At 45.9% G+C, this 18,381-nt stretch overlaps 1 protein-coding gene across 1 annotated transcript in view; it reads left to right on the top strand.

Moving 5' to 3' along the window:
* Positions 1-18,381, top strand: part of Crybg1 (crystallin beta-gamma domain containing 1) — a 194,492-nt gene that overhangs the window by 115,731 nt on the left and 60,380 nt on the right. The window contains exon 3 of the mRNA XM_042684717.1: positions 16,012-17,474. Coding sequence (XP_042540651.1) covers positions 16,012-17,474 — 1,463 coding nt within the window. The remainder of the gene's footprint in view (positions 1-16,011; positions 17,475-18,381) is intronic.

Here is an 18,381-nt window from a genome sequence, read left to right on the forward strand (position 1 = left end):
GGACAGAGGCTGGAGGCCTTTGTTACTACAGGACTAATTGCTCTATAATACAGTCAATAGTGCCTTTTAGACACAGTGTCATATCTTTCCTACCAAACTGTGGTCTTAATGACTAATTTAGTCTGATTAAATGTAGATGTAGAAAAGAATAACGGGAGTGGATCTGATCAAAGTGCAGCCTTTGCATGAATAGAAAGGTCATGATTAGACCCCTTACTGTGCACCATTTAATATGCACCAAAAGACTGGCAACCAGTGGTTCACACCTGTAATCCTCCTTAGTCAGGAGGCTGAGCTTTGAGGATCCTGGTTCATAGTCAGCCTGGCAGACAAGTCCATGAGACTCTTATTTCCAATTCATCAGCCAAAAGCTGGAAGTGGAGCTGTGGCTCAAGTGGTAGAGCACTAGCCATGAGTGAAAAAAAATAAGAGACAGCGCCTAAGTCCCGAGTTCAAATCCCTGTACTGACACCAAAACAAAACAAAAAACACACCACTGCCAACAAAAAATGGATTCTCAAAGTGAAAAATCAATATAACAGTCTATACATACAGCTTAAAGAGTGAAGATTTGGAAATATTAACTGTCCTGTAAGTTGAATGTGACCCGGGCTGGCTCCCAACCCACCCATGGGTGGAACACTCCAGTGTTCTCCAGGCCTCCCGACTCCCCATCCTGAGAGAGGTGTGTTCATCTCTGTCTATTCCTGTGTCTGTGTCCTCTCAGTCCTTTCATTCCTTCCCTCCATTTCCATACCTGTAGGTGACTCAGGCCCTTTATCACTTCACATCTGAACAGCATGCTGTCTCTAGGTTCCCATCCAGTGGGGCCTAGAGAGGCTGTCACATCTGTCTTCCTGTCTCACTGGACAGATCACATCACTTCCCAGCACAGATACCTGCTGAGGTTTCCTATTTCCCGTGACACCACACCCAGCTTCTTGTCAGCTTCTCAAGGCTCTCCAAATGGGATAAATCTCCAACCTTTCACCGGCCTTCACTGTGACCCATCACTCCAGAAGGTCCCTGTGCCCCAGGTTCTGAGGAAGCCTTTCTCTATGGTGTGCCTAGGCCTGGAGTGCCATCCAGCGACCTGAGCCTCATTAACTCAGGCCACCAGGCTGCTCTATGGGCTGTGCTGCACACCCTCCCTGAGCTCCCCTTTGAACTTGTCCAGCATTACACATGTCTTCAGCACTTAATTATATGCCTGCCTGTGTACTGGTGGCTGTTTTATGAATATGTCTATATGCTTCAAAGTAAGTCCTGTCTTCTCTATCCACTATGCACTGGGTACATGGGTGCCACCACTTGCTTCATATATTTTCTTTCCAGGCTGAGCTATGAAGAGAATTCTTGTTTTTAGTTTATGCTCTTACATGTTCTTATAGTCATAATGCCAAAGTTTTAAACACAAATGATTCCTTAGAATTGATTTATTAATTTGCTGAATAGAAACTTATAAGGATCTATCAGCTATAATTTGTGTATGTGTGTATGTGAGAGACAGAGAGAGAGTGTGTGAGAGAGAGTTTATGTGATTGTGAGCGTGTATGTGTGAACTCAGGGTCGCATGTTCTTGCTTAGTTTTTTTGCTCAAGGCTGGTGCTCTACCACTAGAGTCACACCTCCAGTTCTGGCTTTTTGCTGGATAATTGGAGGTAAGAGTCTCTCAGATTTGTCTGCCCAGATGGACTTCACACTGCAATTCTCAGATCTCAGCCTCCTGAGCAGCTAGGATGACAGGTGTAAGGCATAGGGTCCTGGCTTTCAGCAACAGTTCCTCGTTAGAAAGGAAGAAAGAAAAAATATACAGGTAGGGTATATGTACTTCAAATATGAATTTAAATGACACCTCTTTAACAAAGCACTAATCTTCTACATGGGCCATTCATCAATGGTAACTGTTATTACATACCTACAACATCCTACATGTACCTCTACATAACAATATTTCTTGTATTTCCTTTATACATTGTCTTTATTCCTTCCATGTACCTCATACTGGGAGTTTATTGATGTTAGAACACCCTGAATCTATAGAGACTAACACAGAACCAGCAACCTTGTTGGAGGCTTGTTGAATGAATAACTGTAATATATGACATGCTGCAGAATGGGTGGCCCGTGGGGATGTGGCACTTAGTAACTGTGCTAATAAACAAGCCAGTCAAGGGCTAGAGATGTAGCTTAGTGGTAGGACACATGCTTAGAATGGGCAAGGCCCTGGCAATGGAAACAACAACAAAAAAAGAAACAAGCTAATCATAAAAAGGCCAATTCTATGTGATTTTATTTTAAGAGCTGCTTACCTAGTCAAACTCCTAGAAGAAGGGAGAATAGTATTTGCCATGGGCTAAGGAAGGAGGGAAATTAATTAGACTTAAGGCGCGCGTGCGTGTGTGTGTGTGTGTGTGTGTGTGTGTGTGTGTGTGTGTGCGCGCGTGCGTGTGTGTGTGTGTGTGTGTGCGCGCGTGCGTGTGTGTGTGTGTGTGTGTGTGTGTGTGTGTGTACGTGTACTAGGGCTTGAACTTAGGGCCTGGGTATTGTCCCTTAGCTTTTCTGCTCAAGGCTGGTATTCTACTACTTGAGCCACAACTCCACTTCTGTTTTTGTTTGTTTGTGTGTTTGTTTTGTCTTTTTTTTTTTTGTGGCTAGTTGCAGGTAAGTCACTTGTCTGCCTTGACTGGCTTAGAACCTCAGTCCTCAGATTGAAGTCTCCGAGTAGCTAGGATTGCAGGCACAAGCAACTGCCTCCCTGCTTTCACACACATTATTAAATAATGTGACCTGAGATGTGATTGATAAGATATAATTTCACCTGTATTAAACAAAGAAAAATGCATGAGTAGGTGAAAGCTGAAATTATAACAAAACTGAATTTTAAAAATTAGCCTTAAAGACAAGTGACCTTGTTCCTCAGAGAAAGAAAAGCAAAGCTAAGATCCCTAACTTCCCTGCACCCCTCTCATCCACATGTAGCAGATTTGTCATAGGGTTTAATGTGTGCCAGACAACTTTCCCCAAACTACCTACAACTTCCTCCCTTGTCTTTTCAGCAATTTTGACTTAGTGTCACACCCCAAAAAAGGGCACACCTCTTTAACCCTTTCAACTCTGGAATCAAACACACCCTTATTAGATGTGCTTTTCACACAGTCAGTGGCAGTTCTGGTGAGCTGGCCACAGCTGAACAGGGCAAAGCAGGAGGAAGACAGACCAGCTGTGAGAAGTAAGGAAGCTGGTTCTTTCTGGTTATGTGGGCCAAACTGCCATCTACTTCCTATATTTTCTTGGTGCTTGGATAGGAACCTGGAAAGAAGCAACACCATGGTAAGAAATGAACAACAGTTTTCTCTCTTCATTGCCTAAGACTTTGTTTTAAACTTATCTAGAAGTATTAGTATTAATAATATCCAACAGCTTCACAATGTGTTTGTTGTCTACATCTGGCAATTTTTTTCTGGTTTAAATAATCTTAAGCACTTGTGAGCAGAAGGACTAGAATAGGAGGGGACTGAGTCTCTGGAACACTTTGGAATGAAGGGCCGGAATGAGAGCTACACTGTCTGCTAGCTTGGGGATCATTAGCCAGCTACTCTAGTTAAATCCATTGGAGTTCATGCCGCCATTGTAACCATTTCTGTTTTATAGTCCTGTGGTGGGGTGTGCTCTAAGGAATTTATTTAATCCTGTTCTTAGCCTTGAGTTAAAAACAACTTTTGTCCCCACCCCTTTGTCAAATTTAAAGATAAACGGATACCCAGCCTAGTGAGGAAAAAAAAAAAAAAAAAAAAGCAACACTAGTGGAGAAACATGGTTTTGAAAGGCAGGATGGCTTTTTCTTTTTCTTCACAGTAGCATGAGTTAGTAATCTACTTCACATTCTTTTAAAATATAGGTTATCTTCCAAATATATTCCGCAGTGGGCGTTGCTGGCCGGCAACTCTCCTCCACCCGCCTTGTACCATAGCAACTTATTATGTATTGCACATACTTTCCCCAAAGGCGAATTATTAGGGTGCAGAAATTTATAGGACCAACTCAGCTTCTTACAACCCTATGATTCCAGGAGTGCTGGGGATTAAACTAAGAGAAAACAAAACAAAACAAATCAATCCTGTAAACCTTTTAGAAGAAGAAGTTTATATAGGGCCTATTAAACTTTATTTACTAGTTTGATTATAGAGACATAAGTATAAAACTTTGGGTAAGAGCTGGGCATTTTACATTCATTTTTTTCTCTATTAAAACTTTAACACTTTCCCCATCATTGGTAATTTCAGACACAATGGCTTCATAACTATATTGAGAAGTAGTCGTTATGCTAAGGTGTGGGCTTTTGATCTAGAAGTCTTTTCTTTTTACTTTTATTCTCATGTTTTTCATGTTATTTTAATTTTTTGTGACACTAGGACTTGAACTCAAGACCTCATGCTTGCTATGTAAGCACTCCATCACTTGAGCCCACCTCCTCAGCCCAGAATTAATCCCTTAATGTTTTACAAATTTCTTTTTTTCCCCTCTCCCCCAGTCCTGGGGCTTGAACTCAGGGCCTGGGCACTGTCCCCGAGCCTCTTTGTGCTCAAGGATAGCACTTTGCCATTTGAGCCACAGCACCACTTCTGGCTTTTTCTGAATAGTTTTTTGGAAATAAGAGTCTTATAGACTTTTCTGCTTTGAACCGCCATCCTTAGATCTCAGCCTTCTGTGTAGCTAGGATTTCAGGCATGAGCCACCAGCACTCAGCTAACAAATTGCTTTTTAAGAAATGGTTTGTCAAGTTAAAAAAAAAAATCTAAACACCTAGAGTAACGCGACTATGAACCTTCAAAAAGTATTTGAAGTTTAAGAAGTGACATTTCTGCTTTTCTTGTCAGCCATCTCTTTAGTGCCCATTTGTAAATATCTAAAAAGGCTGTAAGCAGTCTGCTGTAACTATAGTGGCTAGACAAGTTTGGGCTGCTAGAGTTGTAAGAGAAGGCCCCTACTGATCATTCTGAAGGTTCTCTTTTGAGTTTCTCTGCAACAGGAGATTAAAGGTATATGGAAAGATACATGGTGCTATACCCACACCGCAGGCACCCGTGCTGTTGTGGCTAGTGGGAACCAACATCTGAATTGTAATTGGGAATGTTGAAATGGGCAGAGCCTGCTGCCTGTGTCTCCAGGCGTAATGAGGACTAGGGCAGTGCAGGAAAGCCTGGGTGTGCAGGCTTGTCTGCCTCAAGCCTGTACAGGAGTTGGGTTTGCAAACTGCAATCCAAACTCACAAGCTGAGGCAGAGAGAAGGCATCTCGCTCACACCTCCTGCCAGGAAGAATGGGGCGATGATGAAATGTTTTATTTTTCATAGCTGAAGGAGCAGCAGATTCTGCATTGTCTACTCAGAGACAGACTCAGACTTGGTCCTGGTTTCCAGACCACCTTCCCAAAAAGACTGGAGGGAAAAAGAAAGCTAAGCTCCATAGGAGGGGAAAGGAAGTTGGTCTCTCTGAGGTGGAAAGGTAGAGAGCCAGTGGAAAAAGTCACTTGATGATGAATGGCTCTTGCATGGATGAATGTTATGGCTCCCTCACCCCCCACTCCACTAAGGTGTGAGCTTCTCTAGCTAGGGCGATCTAGTGCAGTTCTTTGGGCATGACTGGAGCTGCCCTTTTGGCCCAGGGTTTGTTTCCCCTCCTTACTTGGACTCTTCATCCTGCCCTGCCTCAATTTGTGTGTGTGTGTGTGACCTGAGACAAATCATGTGCACCTTGCAGTTCTTGCAGATGTGAAATAGGATGGCACCCACCCCTCACAGGGCTGTCATGGGATTCTCAGCACCTGGTGAGTGCTTAAGAAATGTTTGGGCTAGTAGTATGGCCCAGCAGTAAAGCATTTGCCCAGCATGTACAAAGTCCCAAGTTCAATACCACACCAGAAAGTAAATGATGAAAGTTCCAGCCAATATTCTTTAAGAAATGTTAGCTGAAAGAAATCACAAGAGGAAAAGTAAAAAGCCAAGAAGTGTATAAAACACACTCAGTGCCATGCTCAGAAGAAATTGGGCTGAGGAATGTAACTCACTGATATAGTGCCTGTTTAGTAAATGCAAGGCCCTGAGTTCAAGCCCCAGTACCATCAACTCAGGACAGGACAGGATAAGGCCCTGAGTTCAAGCCTCAAATTTTTACTTTCTTGTTTGTTTGTTGTTGTTGTTTTGCTCAAGGCTGGAGCTCTACCACTTGCTAAGAAGAAAGTAAAAAAAGATATGGTTACAGAAAGTGAGGGTCTTGTTTTACTCAGGATGAGCCACGGTCTGCGTACTTCACTTAGCATCTGCTAACATAATCTATGACAAAAAAATATTCTTAAAGAGTAGACTTGTGTTTTTCTTTATTCTAGCTATAACAATTTAGAGACAAGTGTTTGTAAGCAATGAAAGACCACACCCTGAAGATGCATTAACCCTTGTAAACCTCCTGGGATGTCCTGCTATGTTAGTCTCCATCTCATCAATCAAAACAGGCTCTAAGTAGTTACTTAGCATCTCAAACTTCAGCCTGCAGTATAAAGGATAGCAAGGATAGCAACATGTCAGACTTTTTCTTTCTTCTCTTTGCTGGTCCTGGGGCTTGAACTTGAGCCACAGCATCACTTCCGCCTGTTTCTGTTTATGTGGTACTGAGGAATCAAACCCAGGGCTTCATGCATGCTAGGCAAGCACTCTACCACTAAGCCACCTTCCCACCCTGGCCTCAAAGTTGAGATCCTACTGCCTCAGGCTCCTCAGTGCTGGGATTACAGATGTATGTCACCATACTTGGCTAATACTTTTCAAAGTAAGAAGCAGAATATACCTGAGCATGGTGGCTCATGCTCTTGGTACCAGCGATCCGATCATCTCTTAACGGTGCTGTCTTGGAGATGCGTGTCCCTTCTTTACAGTGCTGCCCTCCCCATTGGTCTGCCGGTCTCCATCGCCTTCCAGTGCTGCCCACCTTGGTGACCATCAGAGGCTGGTGGGAAGGCCACAGACTGTCAGTCCTCTCTGGGGATCTCCACCCTCTTCTCCCCAACTTGTTTTTGGTCAATTTCATCAAATCTTTTATATACAAATCCCAACTGAAGATTAGTCCTTGCTTCTTCAGTACTTAGACTCTCAGGCTCACTGGGGGCTCAGTAGTGTTTTAAAGTAACTACCCTTGAAAGTCCATGAAGCAAGAACTCATTTGACTACATAATGAGCACATTCCTATTTTCCAGTCCAGCTAAACTTAAATTCTCTAGTTAGTGAATTGATAAAGTTAATCAGGATAAGCACACACAACCCAGGAGGCAGATAGGAAGTACTTACCATCAATCACAAACTCCTATTTTAGTTAGACATTATGAGCAAGAAAAAAAAATTCACCAATTTATTATTTATCTCAGCCGTAAAGCAAATTAATTCAGTCTGACAGATACCTTTGTGAGAAAGAGAAAATGCTTGAGCAACTGTTGAATTTATGGCTATATTTTCTTCACTGTCAGGAACTCTTGTTGCTTGTGGACTTGGCCCAAGAAACACATAGCCTACTAGCTTGGATAGTTATAAGCCAAGGCTTATAAGGAGTCTAAGAGTGGTCAAAGAAATTCTTGACTCACATGGTCTCTTCCAAAGCCCTATGCTTAAATACATAATCCATAATTTTAATTCTTTTTCTTTCTTTTTTTTTGAAAGTTGAATATTACCTTTAATATTCAGATAATTTACGTGGGGTTTCAACTTAACGTATTAATTTAGGTGTACAATGCATCTTGATCAGTTGACCCTTCCATCATTCCCTTCCCACCAACCCCTTCCTCCACCAGTTTCGTGAAGTTTCCTGATTCTATTTTCACATACGTACATTGAGTGTTATGACTGTGTTCTCACATTGTTCTTCTCTTTGCATATCTCTTCTTTTTTGTTCTAAAGATTATTTCAATCTGTCCCCCGTTTCTGTGTTTGTAATAGAGTTAGAATGGAAGGTGTGTATGATTTGTGTATAATATGTGTATGTAATTATTTACTTTCTTAGAGTTAGGTTCTGAAAGGAATTTTAAACAGCCTCAGATGCAGTTCAAGTAAGGGAAGATGAAGAAATTATTGTCATGTGAACAGGAGAGGACAGAGGTCCTCCCCGCCCCGACTCCTTCCGCCCAATCTGTAACTTTTCCTTTACCTGGGTTTTGTTACCTGTGGCCTGACCTGCAGCCTGCAGTATCAAATGCAGAATTCCAGGCATAAACCAGACACATGCTTTAAATTGTGTGCCTTTGTAAGCAGCACACCTCGTGATATCCTCTTCTCCTACCTGTCCCAACCCAGGTCATGATCAAACTGTTGTCCAGCTTGTGCTCACTGTAAACTATGTCAGTTATCAGATGCTTTATCACAGAGCTGGTCTTCAAGCAGCCCTAACCTTTACTTCATGTTGGCCCCGAAGATACAAGTAGTGGTAAGTAGGAGGCTCCATAACTTAAAACACAGAAAGAAGAGCAGATTTACTTGGGATCTATGTGGCCATATTGCAGAATACTAGAAGAGACTGTGCCAGAAGATGCTCTGTAAGGTAGAGAGGATAGCGCTCTGGAGGCTGGAAATGTAAGGTTAAGGCAGCAGCAAAGTGAGAATCTCACAGACTTTTCTGCTGGCCTGGCTTTGAACCATGATCCTCAGATCTTAGTCTCCTGTAATCTTAGGATTACAGGCATGAGCCATTGACATGTGGCTTAGTTATTATTTGTAGAGATACTTTCTCACCTAAGTCTGAAGGAGAAGGCTATTTCTAGAACATATTTCTAGCTACTAGGCAGGACGGCTTGACAGAGGCCTTGTCATATTGTACATTCAACATGTCCTAAAGGCCCTTCTAGTCTGTCTGTCTGTCTGTCTCTCTCTCTTTCTCTCTCTCTTTCTCCCCTCCTATCAATGATCCACACTGAGTGAACCCAACCGAAACCAAAGGGCAAAGGAGTCAGTTTCTACATTCTATCATGATTGGGTGCCTGGAACATTGACAAGGGTAAAGAAAGGAGAGCCAGCAGAAATCCTTGCACACCGTTTACACAGTTGCCACAATTCCAAACAGAGCTCCAGCACAAGGGTAGGCTCACCTGCCCTGTGGTCTCTGACATCCTATTTAACGGTTGGGTCTGGGAATGAGCATGTGCGCAGCTGTAATGCATTCCATACAGTGAGCACAGTTACAAAAGCGGCACACCTCATGTTATTCTGATTAAGACTGATTTTTCTAGTGACACAGTGTATTATCAGATGGGAAATATTACTGAGCTAACTTCTAGAAACCCTGATTTATTTCTTAGGAAAATTACTTTTTGGGCCATAGCTTGCCTTCCTCTTCCCCCCCCCCCCCACCCCCACCCCGCTTTTTTTTTTTTTTTTTTTTGGTGCTGGTTCTGGGGCTTGAACTCAGGGAACTAGGCATATTCCTGACTTTTTTTTTCCTTAAGGCTAGCACTCTAGCACTTGAGTCACAGCTCTACTTCTGTTTTTGCTTTTGGTTTTGGTTTTTGGTGGTTAATTGAGATAAAAGTGTTGTGGACTTACCTCCTCTGGTTAGCTTCAAACTGTGATCCTCAAATATCAGCCTCTTGAGTAACTAGGATTACAGGCGTGAGCCACTGGCACCTGGCTTATAATATGCCTTTTTAAAGTAAGAAAACACTCCTGGCACAAAGTAATTGTTAGTGAAATTAGTAGTTGATCCCACAATTCAAACAATCCTCGATATTATCTTTTATCTTCCTTTCTGGCTGATCAAGTGTTACTGGTAGGTTACAAGTAGGTTTCACTTTATTTTTTGCCAATAAATAAATGATTTAAAGATAATTCTTTCCTGAATCTGGGAATTTTTTTTTTTTAAAGAAGCTTCTTTTTGTGCCAGTAGGGTTTGAATTCTGGGCCAGGTGCTCTTGCTTAGGTTTTATTGCTCAAGGCTGGTTCTAGACCACACCACCAATTCCAGTTAAGTGTCTGACAGATTTTTCTGCTTGGGCTGGCTTTAAACCTTGATCCTCAAATTTCTGTCTCCGGTGTAGCTAGGATGTCAGGTGGAAGCCACTATCCCTGGCCTAAACTCCTTACTTTAATGAAATTTAACTGTTTCATACATGTTGACTTCCTATTCAGTAATGCCTCTCTTTTTCTCACTTTCTTCTTCCTTTCTCTTCCTTTCTCTCCCTTTCTCTCTCTTTCTTTCTCTTTGACATTATTAAACTTGGAAGTTAAAAAAAATTGTCTGTCCCTATTTTCTTTTTTTTTTTTTGTCAGTTGTGGGGCCTGAGCTCTGGGCCTGGGCGCTGTCCCTCAGCTCTTCAGCTCAAGGCTAGCGCTCTACCACTTTTGAGCCACAGCTCCACTTCCAGCCTTTTCTGCTTATGTGGTGGTGAGGAATTGAACCCAGGGCCTCATGCTTGCAAGGCAAGCACTCTGCCACTGAGCCACCTTCCCAGCCTCTCTGTCTCTATTGTTTCACTCAATTGTAAACTTATTTTACATGATGAGATGTGCTTATTGTTTGGGTGTGAGGTGACAAAAAACATTTCAGTCCTCATGCCATCCCCCAAGAAAACACAGAGATTAAATAACAATAACAACAACAACCACTAGTGGGCATAGGAAATGGGATGGGCATTGGAAGCAGTGACAGGTGTTAGGACAGCACAGGGACAAGCAAGACTGCAGGACAAGCAAGACTACACTCTGGGAGCTGGGGAGTGATGCTGGAGGAATAGCCTCTAGAGGTCTACTGTGTTACTGACGCACCATAGGAATATCTGCACCATGGACCAAACAATGGCTGGTTGTGGCAATTTAATGATGCTTTTCATTAACTGTAATGTAAAGAGTGTTACTCCTTGTGATCCTTTGGGACAAATGTTGGCTTTCACCCTATGTGTGTGTGTGTGTATGTGTGCGCACTCATGTGCCAGTACTGGGGCTTGAAGTCAGGACCTGGATACTGTTCCTTAGCTTTTACGTATTCAAAGAGTTCAGGCAAACAAAGGCCCAAACACCCAGGCATATGTTCTGAACCTAAGGTATTACCAAAGTACTATGGCTAATCTTATTATTTTCAATAATGTTCATTTGAATCATGCTCATCATGGCTAAATAGGAGATAAGAGCTAAGGTTTCTTCTAGAAATTAACAGAGTGGGATCTTCAGGAATCACAGATGTCTTCATAAAGACTTACTTTGGTACACTGATGACCACATTCTAGAAGGATATACAGGTAGGGACATGTAGAAAGCTTGATTTGCCTTTTTGAGTCAGTGCTGGGCTGGGACCCAGCAGTAAACCTGAAGGAGCTGAGTGTGGGTGCCAGCAGTAGTGTTTGGGTGTAAAATCCTCCTGTAGGCAGGAAGAAAGTTCTTCCATACTATGTTGGGCTGAAAAGATTTTCATTGTGTTTTATCCTCAGGCATGGTAAGAACTCCTTGAAAGGGAAGAGGGGTATTCTTAATTGCCTCTGTATATATAGTTTTGTTCTTGAGATAGGGCCTTTCTATGTAGCTCAGGCTAGCCTTGAACTTGCTATTACAGCCCAGGCTGACCTCTTGCCAAATCTTTCTGCTATAGCCTTGCAAGTGTTGGTGTTATGGGCATGCACCACCTACCACTCCTGGATTCTAAATTCTTTGTGCTGGTTCTGGAGCTTGAACTTAGGGGTCTTAGATTCTTGCTTAGCTTTTGCACTGAAGACTAGCACTCTACCACTTGAACCATGGCTCCACTTCCCTAAATTCTTTAGCACCAGCAAATACTTGATATCCTGCTCCAGCAGGAGGCCCCCATGGTAGCTTCTGAGAAGTCACCTAGGCCATTTTTCCTGTTGGCGTGGGGCTTACATTCTATCAGGGAATGAAAAAGGGGGGTAAACACCAAAGATATATTTTTTAAATGGTTGATTACATTTTCAAATAATATTCTCAACACATTTTTCTTTATCCTCCAAACATGGTTTTAGGGGAAGTATATCTAAATTTAAACTAGGATTCCAATTGGTAATCAAAGCAAAACAAACGAAACAAATCCAAACAAAACAATAAGTATGATTTTAGATATACTGTAACATATTAATAATTTATGCTGTGTGTCCTGGCCTTGAGCTTTCCATTAAATGGGAGATAGCACAGATTTCTGACATTATACAAGGAACGGGGTTTTGCTTAGCCAATTGTGATCAAAGATGTATTCCTGCCAATCACAGCCCCCAGGGGAAGGCTGCATTCTTTGTAGATGACTCTTCCTTCCCAAATGACTCAAGAGTCCTCCTTCCTAAGACCTGAAATGTGTACTTAAGTCAGATAGATGGTGTCACTCACTGTATTTCTACTCTATTTCTGAGGGAAAAGCTTGATTTTTAAGGCAACTTTATCAAGATATAATTTACATACACCAAATTATGGTATGCTCATTGGTTTGTTTTTAAAGTGACAGGGGCTTGCTATGCCGCCCAGGCTGGCCTTAACTTCTTGGGCTCAAGCAGTTTTGCCTATTTTCTGAATAGCTGGAATTATAGGTGTGAACCACAGTGCCCTGCTGATATACTCATTTAAAGGTACAGTTGGATGAGTTTTGAAAAGTATGTACACACATATAGCCATCACCCCAATTAAGATAGACTATTTCCATTATACCCCAAAGTTCCTCTGTCTCCTTCTCGTCATAATCCTGTCTCTTGCCTCTTACCTTTGACAACTACCAATCTGTTTTGTATCATTATGTATTAGATTTGCATTGGCTTCAATGTCATATAAATGCTGCAACGAACTGCAACCATTAGTCTTGCTTCTTCCTTTTATTTTTTTTCTTTTTGTGGAGTTGGAGATTGGATGTGGGATTTCACACATGCTAGATAGTCACTCTACAATTGAGTTGAACCCTAGACCCACTTAGCATTATGGTTTGAGAACCACCCATGTCATTACATGTTTTCAAAGTTTCTTTTAGGAAATTAACAGAACACTCTGGCAAGTGCTAAAGAGTCTGAATGTCTGGAGGGCAGGAAGAATCTAGCAGTTGATGGCTAAATTGAAGAGCAAGTAATTGGTTTTGTAAAAAACAGCTTTAGCCTGGCATTGATAGCTCACACCTGCAATCTTATTCAGGAGGTTGAGGTCTGAGGATCACAGTTTGAAGCCAGCTGGAGCAGGAAAGGTTGTGAGACTCTTATCTCCAATTAACCACACAAAAGCTGGAAATGGAACAGTGGTTCAAGAGGTAGAATGTTAGCTTTGAGCAAAAAACCAAAACAAAAAACAACAAAAAAAAACCCCACAAATGCTCACAGTGTCTAGGCCCAGAGAACCAGCCTCAGGACTGGCACCAAAAAAACCAAAAAGCAACTTTAGCCAAAACTGGAAAAGGAGATGCATATAGTGAGCAGAGAGAAAGACTGCTGACAGGGCATCTTTACAGCATGGGAAAATGGGATTGCAACATATTCTCTCCAGGCAGGAGAGAATAATACACGCTTAGTTGTATTTGGACAGTCTGGAATTGAGCCAATGGACTCTAACCTACTTTCCTCTGCAACTTCTTCAAGATAGATTTGATGGCCTGTCCAGGTGGAGACAAAGAGCTCTATATTAAGACTTAGAAAGGCTTCATTGGCTATGCAATCTTGACAAACAGGTATGAAGACTACCTAGCATGAGGGCTGTTGGAAAATAAAAATAAAAGTCTACACAAATCATTTAGCAGGTATCTTACATAAGGAGGGCTTGTGAGCTTGTATTATAACTTAAAATACTGTAATACCTTAGACTTGTAATAAAAGAATCCAAATGTTTCCTTAGGAAGCCAGAATTGCTTCAGTTTTTAAAATTAAACCATAGTGAATCCTTCTCTATTTCTATAACCAGGGAAGAACTAGATCAAGTAGCAACCTCTGGTGGGATTTTAGAAGCAAATAGGCTAGTTTTGAGAGCTGGGAGAAAGGCTCCATCATTAGGCCACCAGTCAGTAGAGCTCCATACTTGCAAAGTCCCACCTGGGGCTTTTCAGGCAGAAGCTCTGCCAGGGGGTGGGGAGAGATGATAGAGGTCGTGATCTGATTCCTGAGCCACAGGCTCATCAGCTCTATAGTGGGTGGGCACCTCCCCATGCACTACATGGGTTTGACAGCTGTAACGGATTTAAGAGTCTGATGTGGAATCATCGCAGGGTGTGAATCGTCCCCTGAGCGGGTTGTTTTAGTCTGTTAGCTTTGGGAACGTCCTTCCTCTCTGCACAGAGCTTTACTCATCCGGCTGTCACACTGCAGGATTGCCTGAACACAGGCGTCACCTTACAGCTGCATGGAGCGCAAATGAAATGTAAGAGAGGGCCGTGAATCTCCCTGCAGAGTCAGTATGGCCTGCCTCGTGCTGCTCACCTTCCTGGAAAGGTGGGGCTTGCTTTTGGGCTCGTGATCCAGGTGCTCCAGCCAGCACCTGGGTTCTGAGTGTAAGAGTTTCTTTTTGGTTTTGTGCCGGACTTGAACTCAGGGCCTGAGCACTGTCCCTTAGCTTTTCCAAGGCTGGCCCTCTACCACTTAAGCCACGGCTCCACTTCTAGTTTTTGCTAATTAAGTGAAGAGTCTCAGGAACTTTTTCTACCTGGGATTGGCTTCGAACCTGGATCCTCAGCTCTCACTCACCTGGGTAGCTAAGATCATAGGTATGAGCCACTGGCGCCTAGCTAAGAGTTAATTCTTGAGGGGACCGTAGGGCACCTAGGGGCCCAAAGGTGGGCTCAGGGCTCCTCGCCCTGCCTTCCGGCCTCCTTTCCCAACCCTTCCCTCAAGCCAGCACCCAGCCTGCTTCCCAGAGAGGGCAAACACCCGTGCCTGGGGCGCCCACTAGAACTTGCTTTTGGATTTCTTCGGGGCTCCCTCCGAGCTTCCGGCCCCAGGTGCCTGGCGTTTCGCTCCCCCCCCCCCCCCCCGCCCCATTCTGAGACTCCAGGGGGACCGATTGCGACAGCCCCACCCCGCCCGGAGTGGGCGGGTCCCACGGGCGCAGGGCCACGCGCTTCCTTCCCCAGCGACCCCCCCCCCCCCCCGCGGCTGGCCAGGTGTCCGGAGCCCTCGCGCCCCCTCGGCCTTCGGTGTCTTTCCGTCCCCCGCTCCGCGACCTCCGGGTATTTATTTACCCCCGTCGGCGCCGGCGTTGGGGAAAGCGCCGGGCTTAGGCGGGGCTGCTCGGAGCGGCGCGGCGCGGCGCGGCGCGGCGGGGCGTTTGAATGCTGCGCGCCTTTCTCATTGGAGGAACGCGGCGCGGCGCTCCCGGAGGAGTTGGGTGCCGCTTTCCTAAGGTTTTCATTCTGCTCGTGTGGTGCCCACGTGGCTTCTTACTGGTCTGGGGGTGGGGTGGGTGCGGGGCGTTAGAAAAGGAAGAGCCCTGCGTGGCTCTGGACAAATTCCACCCTGCGATGCTGGGCGCGCGCCGCTGCTCTGCAGCCACGCGTGGAATTGTGTCTTGTTTGGGTTCATGGGCTTTCCGAATTTCCGTGAAAAAGCAAAGCATTATAATGAAAGGAAATGCCGTCCTCAGTCACGTGGCGCCCCAAACCATACTTCATTTAGTAAAGGCTCATAAAGTAAAGTTCTAGAGGGGTTTTTGTGGATAAGAATGAATAAAGACAGCCTCTCTCTCTCCTCGCTCTCCTCTTGAACTCAGAGCCTTGCATTCTCACCTGGCCTTTATCCCTCAAAGCTGTACCACTTAAGCCACACTAGCCATTTGTTGGTAACTGGAGGTGAGTCCGTCTCGCGGAGTGGTCAGCCTGGGCTGGCTTTGAAATCTCAGCCTCCCGAGTAGCTAGGACTGTAGGTGTCAGCCAGAGGCGCTCACCATCCACCGCCCCATTTTAGCAATAGCAAGTAGAGGTCTACGTTGAATTTGGCCTCTAGTTTAAGCAACTCAGTAACGTACTAGTAAAGGGGAGAGCACCAGGATTCTCACATTGTCTTTCCCTTTTATTTATTTTCCAGTCCAGAGCACAGCCACCGGAAGATAACAGAAAGAAGCCGGTTTTGGGGAAACTTGGCACTCTGTTCACGACTGGAAGGAGAAGGAACACCAGGTCTGGCCCCGAGGGTTCCACCAGCTCCAATACCAAACCAGCCTCTCCCAGAGATGTAACCTCTTCTAACGCCCCTGAAAGAGACAGTGAGAAAAGTAAATGTGAGAACCACCAACCGAAGCCACCGGACCAGAGGGAGGACAGCTCCTCCCAGGAGATCCAAGGCGAGGGCTGTGTCCTGGCCGCCGAAATGTCACCTGGCTCGCCGAGTGCCGCGGCCGGGCAGCCGAGCCACGACAGTGATTCACCCCAATTAGAACCCCTGCAGGCAGAGGGAGAGCCGTTCCCAGATGCCACCACCGCTGCCAAGCAGCCGCATTCCTCAGCGCCGAACCGCTCCGGGCAAGAGAGCGCAGAGGCGCACGCACGCCGTCCCGGGCAGGACGCGCCGCCGGACGCTGGGCACCCGCAGCAGACAGCCCAGGCTTCGGAGGCTGCGTCGGGATCTCCCACCCGGGAGCGGCCGGTGGAAGGACGAGGCGAGGTCCCCGAGGGAGCCCCCCACGCGGGTGCGTGTAGCGACCCCCAGCCCCCCGAGGACGCCTCTGGCCCGCGCAGTGGCCCTCCCACCCCGGGCGAGCGCGCGCATCCCTCCAAAGTGTTGACTTTGGACATCTACTTGAGCAAGACCGAGGTGGTGCCGGTGGACGAGCCGGTTGGAATCGCTGCTCCCGGGGCAGAAGAAGATCTCGGCGACTCGGACGACATGGATAAGAAATCGAGCGGCCGCCGGTCGGGCCGGCGGAGGCGATCGCAGAAATCCACCGACTCGCCGGGCGCGGACGCCGCCGGGCCGGCCGAGAGCGGAGCGCGGGACGACGCGGTGTTCGACGACGAGGTGGCGCCAGACGCGGTCCCCGGGAGCCCGGCGGCCGCGGAAAAGAAAGTGAAATCTCCGCGGGCGGCGCCCGACGGGGGCGTAGCCTCCGCCACCGCCCCCCGAGCGCAGCTCCGCGGGGAGCCCGAGCGCAGCCGCCCGTCGCCCGCGGCCACGTCCCCCACCAAGAGGAAGGGCCGGAGCCGCGTCCCCGACGCCGGGCCCAGCCCGCCCGCCAGCGGCCCGCGGACTCTCGCCAGGGAGTCCCCACCCAAGAGGCCATCGGGGGCCGATCCTGGCCTGGGAGCCAAGGGCGCCGGGGCGGCGGACGGCGGCGAAGAGGGGGCCCGGCTGGTCCCCCGCGAGCTCACGGTCAAGAGCAGCTCGCTGCTGCCCGAGATCAAGCCCGAGCACAAGAGGGGCCCGCTCCCCAGCTACTTGGACGGCCGGGGCCGGGAGCTGGGCCGGGCCACCGGACCTTCCGACCCCGAAGGCTTGAAACCCAGGAACCAGTTCGGTGTGGGCAGATCGACGGTGACCACTAAAGTGACCCTGTGAGTAGACTGCCTGGCGGGTCCCCGAGACCTGCAGGGGAGGCTGGGGGGCGGCGTGAGGGGGGGTGTTTGCAGAAGAGTGGTCTGCGTTGAATTTGCTCCTGTGTTGGACTTCCACATGGGAAGGGCCGGTTTACAGAATAAAGGTTGAAGAAGTAAATTCGTATCTCAGTGCAACACCTAAAGTTAAATGAGTGTAAAACTAGGATCTCCCTTGAAGCGTATTATTTTATATAAATCATTTAAGCCTTCCCTGAGTGACTTGAGTTACTTATGTGAATTATCCTAGATGAACTTATTTGGGCATAACAGGGTAAGATGTTTTTAAACAAACATGAAACAAACAATATGTTCAGTATGACCCAGTTTTGACAAGAGTGAGTTAAGAAAATTCTTAAACCTCCTGTAGAATGTAGTGCAGTGTGTGTGTGTGTGTGTGTGTGTGTGTGTGTATACGTACTGGGGCTTGAACTTAAGGTGTGAGCACTATCCCTTACCTGTTTTGCTCAAGGATAGTGCTTTACCCCTTGAGCCACCACTCCACTTCCTGCTTTTTGATGTCAATTGGAAATGAAGCTCATGAACTTTCTTGTGCCTAAACCCTGTCTTCAAACTCCAATCTTCAGGTCTCAACCACCTGAATAGCTAGGATTCATTTAAAGGAGGTCTGTAAAACAAGTATCTTAGTTTTTCTTCCCCTCTGTGGTGATAGGAAACTTTCTGCTCTGAGGCTGAAAATTAGTTTTTAGTTATTGAAGAAAGATCCGTGTGTTTCATTTTGGTGCTGAAGATAGAACTCAGCTTTCAAATCACTCCTACCACTGATCTATGTCCGCCCCCAGCCTCACCCCAGCCCTGAAGTCAGTCTTCTTGCTGAAAATTATTTACTAAATGAAAGGGCACTAAA

The sequence above is a fragment of the Dipodomys spectabilis genome, unplaced genomic scaffold (genome assembly GCF_019054845.1).
Source record: "Dipodomys spectabilis isolate Male_0828 unplaced genomic scaffold, ASM1905484v1 ptg000001l, whole genome shotgun sequence".
Lineage (NCBI taxonomy): Eukaryota > Metazoa > Chordata > Mammalia > Rodentia > Heteromyidae > Dipodomys > Dipodomys spectabilis.